Source organism: Acinonyx jubatus, chromosome B1 (genome assembly GCF_027475565.1).
Source record: "Acinonyx jubatus isolate Ajub_Pintada_27869175 chromosome B1, VMU_Ajub_asm_v1.0, whole genome shotgun sequence".
In the NCBI taxonomy this organism is placed as follows: domain Eukaryota; kingdom Metazoa; phylum Chordata; class Mammalia; order Carnivora; family Felidae; genus Acinonyx; species Acinonyx jubatus.
The window spans coordinates 141,100,560-141,113,700 of record NC_069382.1 but is presented as its reverse complement, the minus strand read 5'-3'; the positions used below and the strand labels follow the sequence as shown (position 1 = coordinate 141,113,700).

The 13,141-nt window shown below is 36.8% G+C and overlaps 1 protein-coding gene across 2 annotated transcripts in view; it reads left to right on the top strand.

The window, feature by feature from the left end:
• Window positions 1–11,640, top strand: part of USO1 (USO1 vesicle transport factor) — a 93,363-nt gene extending 81,723 nt beyond the window's left edge. For both annotated transcript variants that reach the window (XM_015079823.3, XM_015079830.3), the window contains 7 exons: window positions 1,167–1,305; window positions 2,286–2,449; window positions 3,134–3,223; window positions 6,441–6,539; window positions 8,571–8,678; window positions 9,640–9,855; window positions 10,589–11,640. In XM_015079823.3, coding sequence (XP_014935309.3) covers window positions 1,167–1,305; window positions 2,286–2,449; window positions 3,134–3,223; window positions 6,441–6,539; window positions 8,571–8,678; window positions 9,640–9,855; window positions 10,589–10,678 — 906 coding nt within the window. In that variant the 3' untranslated portion in view covers window positions 10,679–11,640. The remainder of the gene's footprint in view (window positions 1–1,166; window positions 1,306–2,285; window positions 2,450–3,133; window positions 3,224–6,440; window positions 6,540–8,570; window positions 8,679–9,639; window positions 9,856–10,588) is intronic.
• Window positions 11,641–13,141: the final 1,501 nt, after the last annotated feature.

The window sequence follows — 13,141 nt, the reverse complement described above, 5'->3', positions numbered from 1 at the left end:
ATATTTAGCACTCAGTCTGAGCTTTTCAGTTTATAAGCAATCAGTAAATTAGAATCTTCTTTGGATGATTCAAACTTAAATCATTAACCCACCCATGGTTATTAGGGCTTCTCATCTATATTTTAGTACAAATATGGAGTCACTTCCAGATGGTAAGATGTAATATCTTTAGAGCAATGGAAAATAAATACTTGGAATGTGATGTTACAGCCTACACTTGGGGCTGATAAATATGGTTAATTTGGAAGAAGAAAAGAGTGATTTGACACAATTACTATAATGACTGTGCTTTAGAAATGTTAATTTTAAATATTCTCATCATTTAAAATGCCATTTGAAAATTAGGCAATAAGCATTAAGAGCTATAAAATATTTATATAAACTGAATGACATTTGAGAATCCATCCTAAGGAAATTCTTCAGAATACAGGGAAATGAAAATATGACTATGATATTTATTGTAATGATAATTATTATCTAGAAAAATGGAAAGCATCCTCGGTGTTGCTTTTGAATATAAATTATATTGCATCTACTGATATTGAGTAAACATTAAAAGTTATGATTGCAAAAAACTAGTAATATGGGGAACTTATAATTGAATAGTAAGTAAAAGCTACAGAATGACATATCGGCTGAGTGTGACAAGTTTAAAACACTTGGATTGGAAAAAAATTAGAAGAAAATAAAGAAACAGATCATATCCAACTAGTTATATTAGGGTGGTGAGAGTTGGAAGTTCTTTTTTTTTTTTGGTTTTCTAAATGTTCTATTCTAGAAATTATCGTTTATGTTAAAAGTAATATAGATACATGTATACATATACTGAGTTTCTTAAATAGTTTGGTATGAATTTCTTAAATGGTTTGATGGACCATAGAATGGAGTTTTTAAAATTGACCATTCCCCACCCCAGTAATTGCAGTGAGATTGCAGGCTGTGCTATTGTGCTTACTATTAACGGGGCCTTACTGGAAATTTTATGGTCCGCTACATGTTAGTTGACCTCTGTGCATACATTAATGTATTATTAATGGTTGAGTGATTCTGGAATTGTTGAGTACCTTAACATCATGACCCAGAATGATCTCTGATTTTTAGTTTGCTCATCTTCTTAATGCTAATTAGTATAAATTTAAACACTTAAATTATGTTTTGTTTTACAGGATCTGCAGCTTGAGGAATTAAAGCAGCAAATTTCTACGTTAAAATGTCAAAATGAACAGCTCCAGACAGCAGTCACACAGCAAGTATCTCAGATTCAGCAACACAAAGATCAGTATAATCTTCTTAAAGTACAGCTAGGTAGGTATAACTGGTTGTAACTGTTGTAGTGTCCTCAAAAGCTGGACTGAATCTAACAGGTTATTCTTGCGGACTAGTCTTTCTCTAACCTTAATCACTATAACAAATGTGTAAATCAGAGTTTATAGCACAGGTTTCTTGGTACCTATTTCAGTATCTTTTCCGTTGATTCTCAGCCTTGGCTGCACATTAGAATATCCTGAGATATTTTTTTTCTTTTTTTAATACCACCAATACTGAGACCCCACTCAAATGTTTGATTGGGTTGGGTTGGGTTGGGTTGGAGCCAAGCATTAATAATTATTACAAGGTTCTGGGTGATTCTGATGTATAGCCAGCTGAGCATGACTGCTCTAATCTTTCTGTTTCCTCATCTGCACAATGGAACTGATAATAGCATCTGTGTCATCTGAGAATCAAATGAATTAATATATAGAATTCTAGTTCAGTGCCTGGCACAGGTAAGTCAAATGCTTATAAATAGCATCATCCTGTAGTGCCTATGATTGGAATGCTAGCTAGTTAGAAATACAGTTTGTTTTATTTATATGAAGGTGACTAAAATTTTCAGAAAAAATTACCTCTTACTTTCTTTATTTATAACAATAATCTGTCAGTTATTGTAGTCCACATAGAATACTATTCCTTTGCGAAGATTTTAAAAGGGATTTTGTTTTCTTATATTAATTGACCAAATTGGAATTGAAACTACTGTAATTCTTAATTGTAGATCACCAAACCATGCAGTTTAGTCTTAATAAGACTATGCTGTGTTTCTCCCCAGAAACCTGAAAATATCATCACTTCACTATTTTTATCAGTACACTGTTCTGCAAAAATGAAATGTGCTTATTACAAAAGTGCCACCAAAGTAATTGAATTAAGGAAATTTTATATTTTTATATTTAAGTCTTCTCATTCAAGAAATGAAAAACCTAAGTTTCATGCTGGCTTTTCAAACTTTATTCCTGTTTTAATAGGAAAAGATAATCCGCATCAAGGTTCTTACAGTGACGCGACTCAGATGAATGGCATTCAGCCAGAAGAAGTTGGGAGGTTACGAGAAGAGATAAAAGAATTAAAAAATAATCAGGAGCTTTTACAAAGCCAGCTGGCTGAAAAGGACTCTCTGATTGAAAATTTGGTGAGTAAATGTTAAAAAAATTTTAAGAGGTCAAGAGCAATTCTCATTATCCTGTTTGTTTATTTATCTGGATCCTTTAAGCCAAAATATCATCATAAGGCTTTAGAATATGAGCTTGGGCGGGGAGGGGGGGGGTTGGTTCCTGGCTGGCTCAGTTGGTAGAACATGCTCTCAGAGCCATGAGTTTGAGCCCCACATTCAGCATAGAGTTTACGTTTAAAAAATTAGATTATGAGCTTTGGTGTCAAACTGTCTAAAGCTTCAGCACTCCCCAGCTCATTGAATTTAAGCAACTTAGTTAACCTCTTTAAACTTTTTTACTGATCTGTAAATTGGTAGTGGTCATATCTGTTTTAGTGTTGAGAGAATTAAATGAGCTACTGTGTATAAAGCTCTTTTATTACATGGAAGTCACTTAATAAATACTTGTGTTTATGCTCTTTCTCATATAACTTCAGATAAGTGCTTAGATTTAATAATTACTTGGTATAAGTATAAATTTATTAGCTATTGTAGACAGCGTGTGCTATGTTGAAATTTTATCTTGGATAGAAAAACTAAAATGTTGATGGGAAATTTTTGGTAAGCCTCTGTAAGGCATAGCTTATACGTGTATAGTTCTGTTTTGTTTCCTATCTCTTTAGACTAAATTTATTTCATAGTTTATTTCTATGGTATTTGTAGAAATCTTCCCAAGCATCACCTGGCACAAATGAACAGTCTTCAGCAACAGCTTCTGTTCAAGATTCTGAACAAATTGCAGAATTAAAACAGGTAATTTTCTGGCTTGATCCAAGTTCTATTTTGTGTTGTTTTAATTATAATAGAGTAACAGCTCTGTAGTTTCACTAATCTAGAACTACTTTTGCTAATGTAAGCAAAATTTGATAGTGAAGATAGTTATTTGAAAGTCCAAGAGCTTTTTAAATTATATGGTAATTGGGGGCACCTGGGTGGCTCAGTCAAGCATCTAAGTCTTGATTTCAGCTTGATTTCTCACAGTTCGTGAGATCATGAGATCAAGCTCCGTGTCAGGCTCTGCGCTGATAGCATGGAGCCTGCTTAGGATTCTCTGTCTCCCTCTCTCTCTGCCCCTCCCCAGCTCTTTCTGTCTCAAAATAAATAAATAAACGTAAAAAACATTGTATGGTAATGGTATTTTGCTTTTTGTTAAGTGTTTTTATTTTTTAATTGTGTTATTTTTAACAGATCTGAATATCTCACCCTGGTTATTTGTAGATTATCAGTGACCTAACAATTAAGGAAAATTTAAGTGTATTTATAAGCTGCAAATATGAAGATATAAAATCTTATGCCCAATTTTCATTTACTATTGACCATGACAATTGCATACTTGAATGTATTCAGTGTTTAGACCATTTTCTCCAGAAAAATGTTGGTTTTTAGAGTTGGAAAGGGAATAAACTTGTGTATATCTCAGATGACTAGCTAAAAAAAGAAAAACAAAAATTTTCTGCTAGAGTAATTTATAATATCTAGAAAAGCAAATTAAACTTTTTCCTACTTGGTTATCGTAATATTTATAATTCTAGTATAGGGGCGCCTGGGTGGCTCAGTTGGTTAAGCATCTAATTCTTGATTTAGGCTTAGGTCCTGATCTCATGGTTCGTGAGATCGAGCCTCTTTTTGGGCTCCAGCCAGGAGCCTGCTAGGGATTCTCTCTCTCCCTCTTTCTCTGCCCCTCCCCTACTTGTGCACACACACTCTCTCTCAAAATAAATAAACTTAAAAAAAAAATGAAAGTAGGTATGCAGATCTAACTTTATTAATAGAATATAGAATATTAAATATATTTGTTTAATAAGAACTAGAAAAGGGAGAAAGGAATTACTTATGTATAGAATTAAATATTGGAAGAAAAGTCTAGAAAAGTATCAGATTGCTCCTTAGTATACTATCCCTAAACAAGTTGAGTTTTTTCCTTTTAAATTTTTCTTTCTTTCCTCTTTTTTATTCTATCCTACCCTTCTTCCTTCCTTTCTTATAAAAAGAATGTATGTTTCTTTTGTTTCTTTTAAAAAACAAAAAGTAATTCTAAAGGAAGAAGTCAACGGCCCAGACAACCTAAATTCACTTCCTTCTCCTCTACTAGTCATCTGGTCCTAGCCCACTGACATGGCTGATCCAAGAGAGGAGTGACCGTACACAGAGAAACTGTGTCATATTTTGATAATATCCATGTACCCCAGAGTAGATTCTACAGTCAGGCTTTAAAAATAATAATAATAATTTGTCATTAAGGATTTACAATATTTGTCCACAGTGTTTTATTCTTGTGAGGAAAATTAATATACTGTTTGGGTTTTATTAAGTCTACCTACACTAGAGCTATATTAAAATTAAAGGGAATTAGTTATTAATAAATGATCTTAGTTTATAAATCCCAAGTAAAAATTTTTACTCTTTGTGTTTCCCAGTGAAACTTTAGCTAGATATTTCTGTGTGTTGTTGGCACAGAGCCTGACTTGGGGTTCAATTTCACGAACCATGAGACCACGACCTGAGCCAAAATCAAGAGTTGGACACTTAACCGACTGAGCCACCCAGGCACCCCCTTTCTGCAATTTATTTTCTTTTTCAATTTTACATTGTTAAAAAGGATACATATTTTTAAAAGATATATTTTAAATTACAGTTTTCTTTGACAGTTTTGTTTCTTACATAGTAAAATACTATATGAAAAGAAAACCAAAATTGTCCATAATCTTAGTGTCTATGTAACTCATTTATTTAACTGAAAAAAAAAAATCCAAGGAAAGCCACATATGTAGATGATAGAAAGGTTTAAGAGAATAAATTAGCTTTTTACATGACAGCATCCCACCACTTACCCAACGTCTACAGATGTTGCCAAATATTGTGAGGGGGATTCCCTTCTTTGAGAACCATGGTTATAATCGCCTTTCTTTCCCTGTGCATTTCTGGTGGGGAGAGGGCAAGAAAGTTGGGAATTTCATTATTAATGACATGTAAACTTTGAATTAATTCCCTCCTTTTCACTACAGTACTGACTTCTTTCATCTATCTTTTGTGGTCCGGAGTCTAAAAATATCCTATTTTCCCTTTGCAAATAATAAACCCCTAGTCTTTGGCCAAGAGAAGAACAGTTGCTTGATACATGAGATTGGGACAGGGATCTGGTGGTCTTCCTAAGCAGACTTTGAACCAGTCCCGCTGTTTGGTTTTTTGTTTTTTGTTTTGTTTGTTTTTAATGTCCATTCATTTTTTGAGAGAGAGAGAGCACAGGGGAGGGGCAGAGAGAGAGGGAGACACTGAATCTGAAGCAGGCTTCAGGCTCCAAGCTGTCAGCACAGAACCCGACTCGGGGCTCGAACTCGAGAACCTCTATGTCACGACCTGAGCCAAAGTTGGACACTCAACCAAAGTGAGCCACCCAGGCATGCCTCAACCAGCCCTGCTGGTTTTGACCCCATTTTTACCCACACTTCCAGAGATATCTGATGGTACCAGTTCCCAAGCCTTTAACAGTTGTGCCTTGTAAATCAGGTAGCAGCTGGGCTTTCTCAAGTGTCAGTTAAGTTGTCTTTCTCAGGTGTGCTGCGTCAGTTACCACTGTCATTTGTTTACTGAAATTCCTCAATTTTATTACTCTTTTTTCTTTCATTCTCTTTCACCTTGTGCGTTTCTCCCTCCCTCTCTCTCTTCCTTTTATCCATCCTTCCTTCCTCCCTCCCTTCCTTCCTCTTTCCCTTCATCCCCTACTTTGTGATTTTTTACATGGACTCTCAGGAGAAGTCAGAGGTGAATATGTATCACAAACTTGCTTAATTCTCTAGCTTGACGCCAAAGTTCAAGAATGGTTTTTTAGAATTAGATTTTCAAACTTGGAAGTTGTGATTTTAGAAAGGTCAAGAAAGGAAATAATTTTAAATTTCTTCCTGTAACTAGATATTTCCTTGATGCAATTAATGCTATTTAATGTTACAACTCAACTATTTTTGTCTCTTAGGAACTGGCAACATTAAAGTCTCAGTTAAACTCACAATCTGTGGAGATCACCAAACTGCAGACGGAAAAGCAGGAGCTGCTACAGAAAACAGAAACATTTGTGAGTTAATTATTACTTTTTTTTTCCCTGAAAAATAGTTAACACAAGGTTAGGATGTTATTTCTCAGCCACTATGTAAAAGAAGCAAATGTGTCAGACTGCACCTTCCCTTTTAGGTTGCTTACTAGCCAGAGTTCTGGTCACATAGGCTTCTTGGCCATGGTGACAGCCATATTAGAGTCAGACTCACCAGATCAGTATAATCCATTATTTGATGGTTCATTTTGCTGGTATTTTATATTTTATCCCATCTGTGTCCCCTTCAGTCCAAGCTGACAGGTTTTCTGCTGGTATAAAATTCTTAAAAACCCCATGCAATACACAGGGATCCAAGCCATTGGATAAGAAGGCCCTCCGGATCCTTCCTAGATAATCGTATCTCTATTTCAGCTTCTGCTCAAATGGTTGATTGGGTCCATGAGTCACGAAAGTAACTTCTTTACAAATGGGAGTCCAGCCACATCCTTGATATTTCAGCACAACACACTTTGTCATTTATTGCAATAGGGATAGGCTATTTTCTAAATCTTCATGTTCTGATCCCTTTTGCTTAACAGTTCCTTCTGAAATGTATCTCTCTCGGGGAGCCTGGGTGGCTTAGTCAATTGACTCTTGATTTTGGCTCAGACCATGATCCCAGAGTTGTGGGATCGAGCCCCATGTCAGGCTCGTTCTCTCTCTCTCTCTCTCTCTCTCTCTCTCTCTCCCTCCCTCTCTCTCCCTCTCCACCCTCCCCCGCCCCGCCCGCCCCACTGCCCCTCTCCCCTGCTTGCATATTCTCTAAGATTAAAAAAAAAAATGTATCTCCTGTCACATTTTACTGTAAGCAGCAAGGAGAAACCAGGCCATGCCTTTCTTTAACACTTTGCTTAGAAATCTCCATGAAATATCCAAGTTCATCACTTACAAATTCCACTTTCTACAAAGCACTAAAACATAATTCAGCCAGTTTCTTTGCCACTTTATAGCAAGGATCTCTTTCTTCTACTTTCCAGTAACATGTTCTTCATTTCCATCTCAGGCAAACCTTTCCATCCGTATTTCTACCAATATTCTATTCATGGTGATGTTTTCTCCAAGGCCATAGAAGCTTTCTCTCTAGTTCCCCTTTCTTTCTGAGCCCTCACCAGAATTGCCCTTAATGTCCATATTTCTAGTGACAGTCTCTTTGGGGCAGTTTAGGCTTTGTCTGACATGTATCTCAAAACTCTTCTAGCTGCTACCAGTTCTGAAGACCCTTCCACATTTTTCAGGTATTTGTTACATCAGCACCCTCCTTCCCAGTACTTTAAAAGAAAAAAAAAAAAAAAAAAAAGGTGGCGAAAGATTAGAAAACTATCATTTAATGGGGCGCCTGGGTGGCTCAGTTGGTTAAGCATCCGACTCTTGATTTAGGCTCAGGTCGTGAGTCATGATCTCACGGTTCGTGGGTGAGAGCCCCGTGTCAGGCTTTGCACTGACAGCACAGAGCCTGCTTGGGATTCTCTGTCTGCCCCGACCCCTGCTCCACCTCTCAAAAATAAATAAATAAACACTAAAAAAAAAACACTATGATTTAAGAATATTTCGTATTAGCACTTAAGAAAATCTTAGCATTTTACCAATTTATGTCATTTACCTCTCTTTCCTCACCTGTCCCTCTGAGAAGATAATGTGGACTTAACTTCTAGAAATTTCCTGAGGAAAGGGCTTTGAAAATTTTTCTCTGCCTATTAAATGCTATGTTATAGCTATAGTCTGACCTTGAGGCTGCTTAACCCAGCTCTCCTCATGCTCCATGGAGGTCCAGTGCTACACCTGATCCTGACCCAGCCTCCTGCTCTGCTGTAGGGACTGCTGGTCTTTCCGGGGAGAGCGCTTCAGTGCGTGTCAGTATACATAAGGAATTCTACAGTTCTGCAGTACAAGAATTGTATTTCTGCTATTGGGCATAGTTTCAAAATAGTGAGAAAATTAAATAACCTTTGGAATTGCCTGTTGCCTGTAACTTTAAAGGAACTTCCCCCACCCCCCGCCAATTTCTACTTTCAGGCAAAACCAGCCCCTGTACCAGGAGAGAGTGAAGCTGTAGCAGCTACAAAGACGACGGACGTGGAAGGAAGACTATCAGCATTATTACAGGAAACGAAAGAATTAAAGGTTGCTTTTTGGTGAAACTCTTATTTGTTGCGTATTCTAGGAAATGACTCCAGGAAATTTGATTGTATTTCATTTAACGTCCCCAATTCTTCGATTTATGAGGAAAGCTAATGGGGTATAATTTTATCTCACAGCATGGCCATTGCTATTTGGATGAGTAAAGATGGCACAAGTGAAGCCTTTTTAAATGCCATTTCAAATGATGACATCATATATATAAAGTAAGACTGTATATGATGTACTTTGAAAGTGGAAATCATTTAAAGTTTAGTTTTCTTGTCAATGTCTAATCACAATAAGAAATAAAGAGCACAGCTTGGGCTAAAACCCAAGCCACATGTGGGCTTCCCTTCAAGCTAAGGACACGGGCACATTAAATCCTGCCAGCCTATTTAGTGTGACAGAGAAATCAGAATAAATAACATAAAGAGAGGAATGAGGTAGAAATAATAAAACTAAAAGGAATTTTTTATTCATATAAAAAATGCAAAAGGGAAGGTAATGTGTGATTGTGCCTTTTGGATAGTGATCAAATTTATCTTTAAGCTGTAGATTGTATGCATGAAGTTGGGCTAAAAAAAATTTTAACCTGAGTTCTAATTTCTGATGCTGATCAGGCCTCTGCTGTAAAATGTTTTGTGTCTTTATTCTTACAATTATCTGAAATGGTATTATCTCTTAGGATTTTTGAAAAATAGCTCATTAAAACTAGTTTTTGGATATTAAACTGTATCTTTTCATAATAACCATCTTTGATGTATATAGCCTAACATAAATTCTCTTGTTACTGGATGAGTGTGTGTGTGTGTGTTCTATTCCTAAAATCTCCACCGCCAAACTCCTCAGATCATCACAGAAAGAGTGAACCTAAAAAAAGAAAAAGAATGAGCCTATTTGTTAAAAATCCTGTGAGAATGAATTCTAATTTTAGACCAGTTGATTTTCACCTTTCTTTTCCCAGAATGAAATTAAAGCTTTGTCTGAGGAAAGAGCTGCTATTAAAGAGCAGCTGGATGCATCTAACAGCACCATTGCCATTTTACAAAATGAGAAAAACAAACTTGAGGTGGATGTTACAGATTCTAAAAAAGAGCAAGATGATCTGTTGGTGCTGTTGGCTGATCAGGATCAGAAAATATTTTCATTAAAGAATAAACTCAAGGAACTTGGTCACCCGGTAAGATTGAAATCTTTCCAAAAATTATATCTGTACATACATATGTATATATGTATGTATTTTTTTAAGTTTATTTATTCTGAGAGAGAGAGAGAGACCATGTACAAGCAGGGGAAGGGCAGAGAGGAGAGACAGAATCCCCAAGCAGGCTCCGCACTATCAGCACAGAGCCTGATGCAAGGCTTGAACTCACAAACTGTGAGATCATTACCTGAGCCGAAATCAATAGTCGGATGCTTAACTGACTGTGCCACCTAGGTGCCCCTATAATATATTTTTAAAAATTGTACTGTAGCATGGAAGTGTTGTGCCTAGATATCCATTATTACAGGCGTAAATATGTAGGTACATGAATGAGATATCAACTGCATTGCTTTCCTGGTGTTCAGTGAATTGGTGTAAACCATACAGGCACAGTTTCCAGTATTTGTTAACTGGCTCTCTTTTGGGCTTTGAGCCTAGTAATGAATTGATTTGGTCCTGTGGTCATAAGACTCTCATTATCCAGATGTGCCATTCTCTTTTGTCATGTTTGGTCCAGATTTGTGTGTAGATAGGTATGACCTGTTAAGCTGTATATCTCCTCTCATATTATCATCATCAAGGAAATCAGATGGCTTGTAATCTGCTACAGTTACTGGAATAAAGAATTTATCAAGTGGTACGTGTCATTACATGTTGAAAATGAAGTGAACAAATCTTAACAGTGTTCAAATGTACATATTCCCTTTAGGTTGAAGAAGAGGATGAACTTGAATCCGGAGACCAGGATGATGAGGAAGACGAAGATGAAGATAATGGCAAGGACCAGGGTCCTATCTAGCTTTAAATCTCTAGGAATGGTAGAGACTATATTGTAACTTTGAAGATGGAGTCTTAAGACAGTGCTTTGGTTTGCCTCCACAGAAAATAAAGATTTAGAAACCCAAATGGAAAATACTCACTAATAAGACTATTGATGTATTTTTTAATGATGCCACCCATGTTGAACACCCTAAAACTAACTTCCTGCAGAACACACATCTTTTATTGAAATTCATCTGAATTGTTCCGAATGATAATTTGCGAAGAGCTTCAGACACTAAAAATACACCATTTTAAAGCATGTGGTGGCAGTGCTATTTGCCTTAGTTTATTGGTTGTTTACCTATGTTCTGTATTAGTCTATTATTTTCACTTTTCGGAATAGGTGACTTTAAGTACTAACACATTCGATTTAATGTGTATTGGAATCATTGTTTCTAAATTCAGCATTGGGCTTCTTAGCTAATGATTTCCCTTTAAAGAAATGGATTTACTGAAAGGCAAGATAGCATGGGCTGGGGCATAATATAGATCATCAGCCCTCCATCCAATGTGACTCCTAAGATGGGCAGGATAGGACAGTTTAGAATGAGTGCCTTGACACCTGATATGGCTGCACTCTGTATTGTTTTTCAGGAAGACAGGGAAGGATACTGACACTCACAGATGAGGAGGGTGTTTCTCAGAACGTTTTGCAACAGTGTATTAGCATGCTGTTGGGTTGGGTTGGGTTTTATTTTAAGCTAAACTTTAAAACATTACAAAATAACAGCTCATACAACTCAGATTTCGTATTGTTGTCTGATTATCATAAAACATAGTATGGTCCTAGTTTTAAAAAGACCCAAACTATGATTTATATAATTTATTGGCATTTTTGCTGAATAGGTTTAAGTCAGATAATAGATTTTTAAAAAGCAAATGAAGCAATGTGTCAAAATTTAATGTTTCATAATAAAAATAGATACTATGTTCACTTAATCCCTGGTCATGGTTCCCTTTTTTAGATTTTGAGGAAAGTATTTTATTCTTAATAAAAGTTGAAGCAGGTAGAAGTGGTAAGAGGAAGTCTCTTACTAAAAGTAACTGAGGAGTCTTACTGTTCAGAACTAATGAGGATTCTGTAAGACTGGAGGTACTAATTGAAGCAGAAGCGGAAGAGGTTGGAGAAGGGTTTGGATATTTCTAAATTGACACTGGAGTTCTTTGCAATGATTTCCATTTAAAGAAGGCGGTTTACTTAAAGGCAAGACGGCAAGAGTTGGGGGATAACGTGATTCATCTGCCTCCTGACCTCAGGAATAGTTTGAGCAGTACACTAAGGGGCACAGACTTTTGAAAGAGGAGAAGTGTCTTCCTGTGTCCTGAAAAGGGAGATGGCTGTGTGATACAGAGCACCTGAGAGGGCCCCACTGTGCTTCTTACCCCTTGCCATCCGAGAACCACATGACTATTACTGGACCATAAAATCTTCCTAAAGTTGACACCACGAAAGGAACAAATGGTTAATGACTGTATTTCATGCTTTTGTTACAAGGATAAAGAAAAATAGGTCAGGAGTATGAATAAGACTTCTATAGATAACAATACCAAAGATCTTCCAAAAGAAACCTCTGCAAAATCAGTGATCATTTACCAAAATTCAGTCATTCAGGCAGGCCCAGAGTAGAGAAGATGCATGGAGGCTTCGTAGCAGTTTAGACTGGAGCCCAAAAGGATATCTTACTAACTGTAGCCACAGTTTTTTTTTTTGCCCGGATTGCTTCTAGAGCCTCCTAAAGTGTCTGCCTCCAGGCTGGTTGTTGCCTCTCTACCCCTCACTCCTGCCATCCTCTCTTTTACACTTTCCAAAATGGAAAAAAAGACCACAGTTGTCTACTGTTACAGCCCTTTGCCAGGTGGATAAGCCCCTCTGTACTCTGCTGCTCGCTAAATTTCCCTTTGAGTATATTTTACAATCACACAAAGATATTTGCTGCTTTTTCATTTCTAACTGTGCTTTTGCACATGTTCTCTCCCCCGCCCATGTGCGAGCCCACTCAGTAAAGGCAGTTTCCATGTACAGAGAGCTACAGCAGTGGAGCATTTGTCATAAAGTGCAACACACATTTGTCCTGATGGCTTGAAATTTTATTCAAGTGTGGCATATACCTCTAGCGCCTCTGAAAGAAAAGAATAATCACCCAAAGTTACTATAAGAGATAAAGTAACTACTCACATTTGACAGGTTTAAGTTACTAGTCTGAAATTCTGATAGAATATCAAAGCCTTAAGTTTCAAAGTTTTGTTGCGGCCAGGTAAGGGCCACATAATGCTCATTAAAACCAAAAATCTGTACCATTAGAGCAAAATTCATTGACCCATTCAATGAATTTGAGTGTGTAACGTGCTGGGTACCTCTGCAGGCACCGGGGATATAGCAGTGAATAAGGCGAAGTCCCTTTCCCATATAACTTGCATTATGGAGGAGTCAACGGCAGTA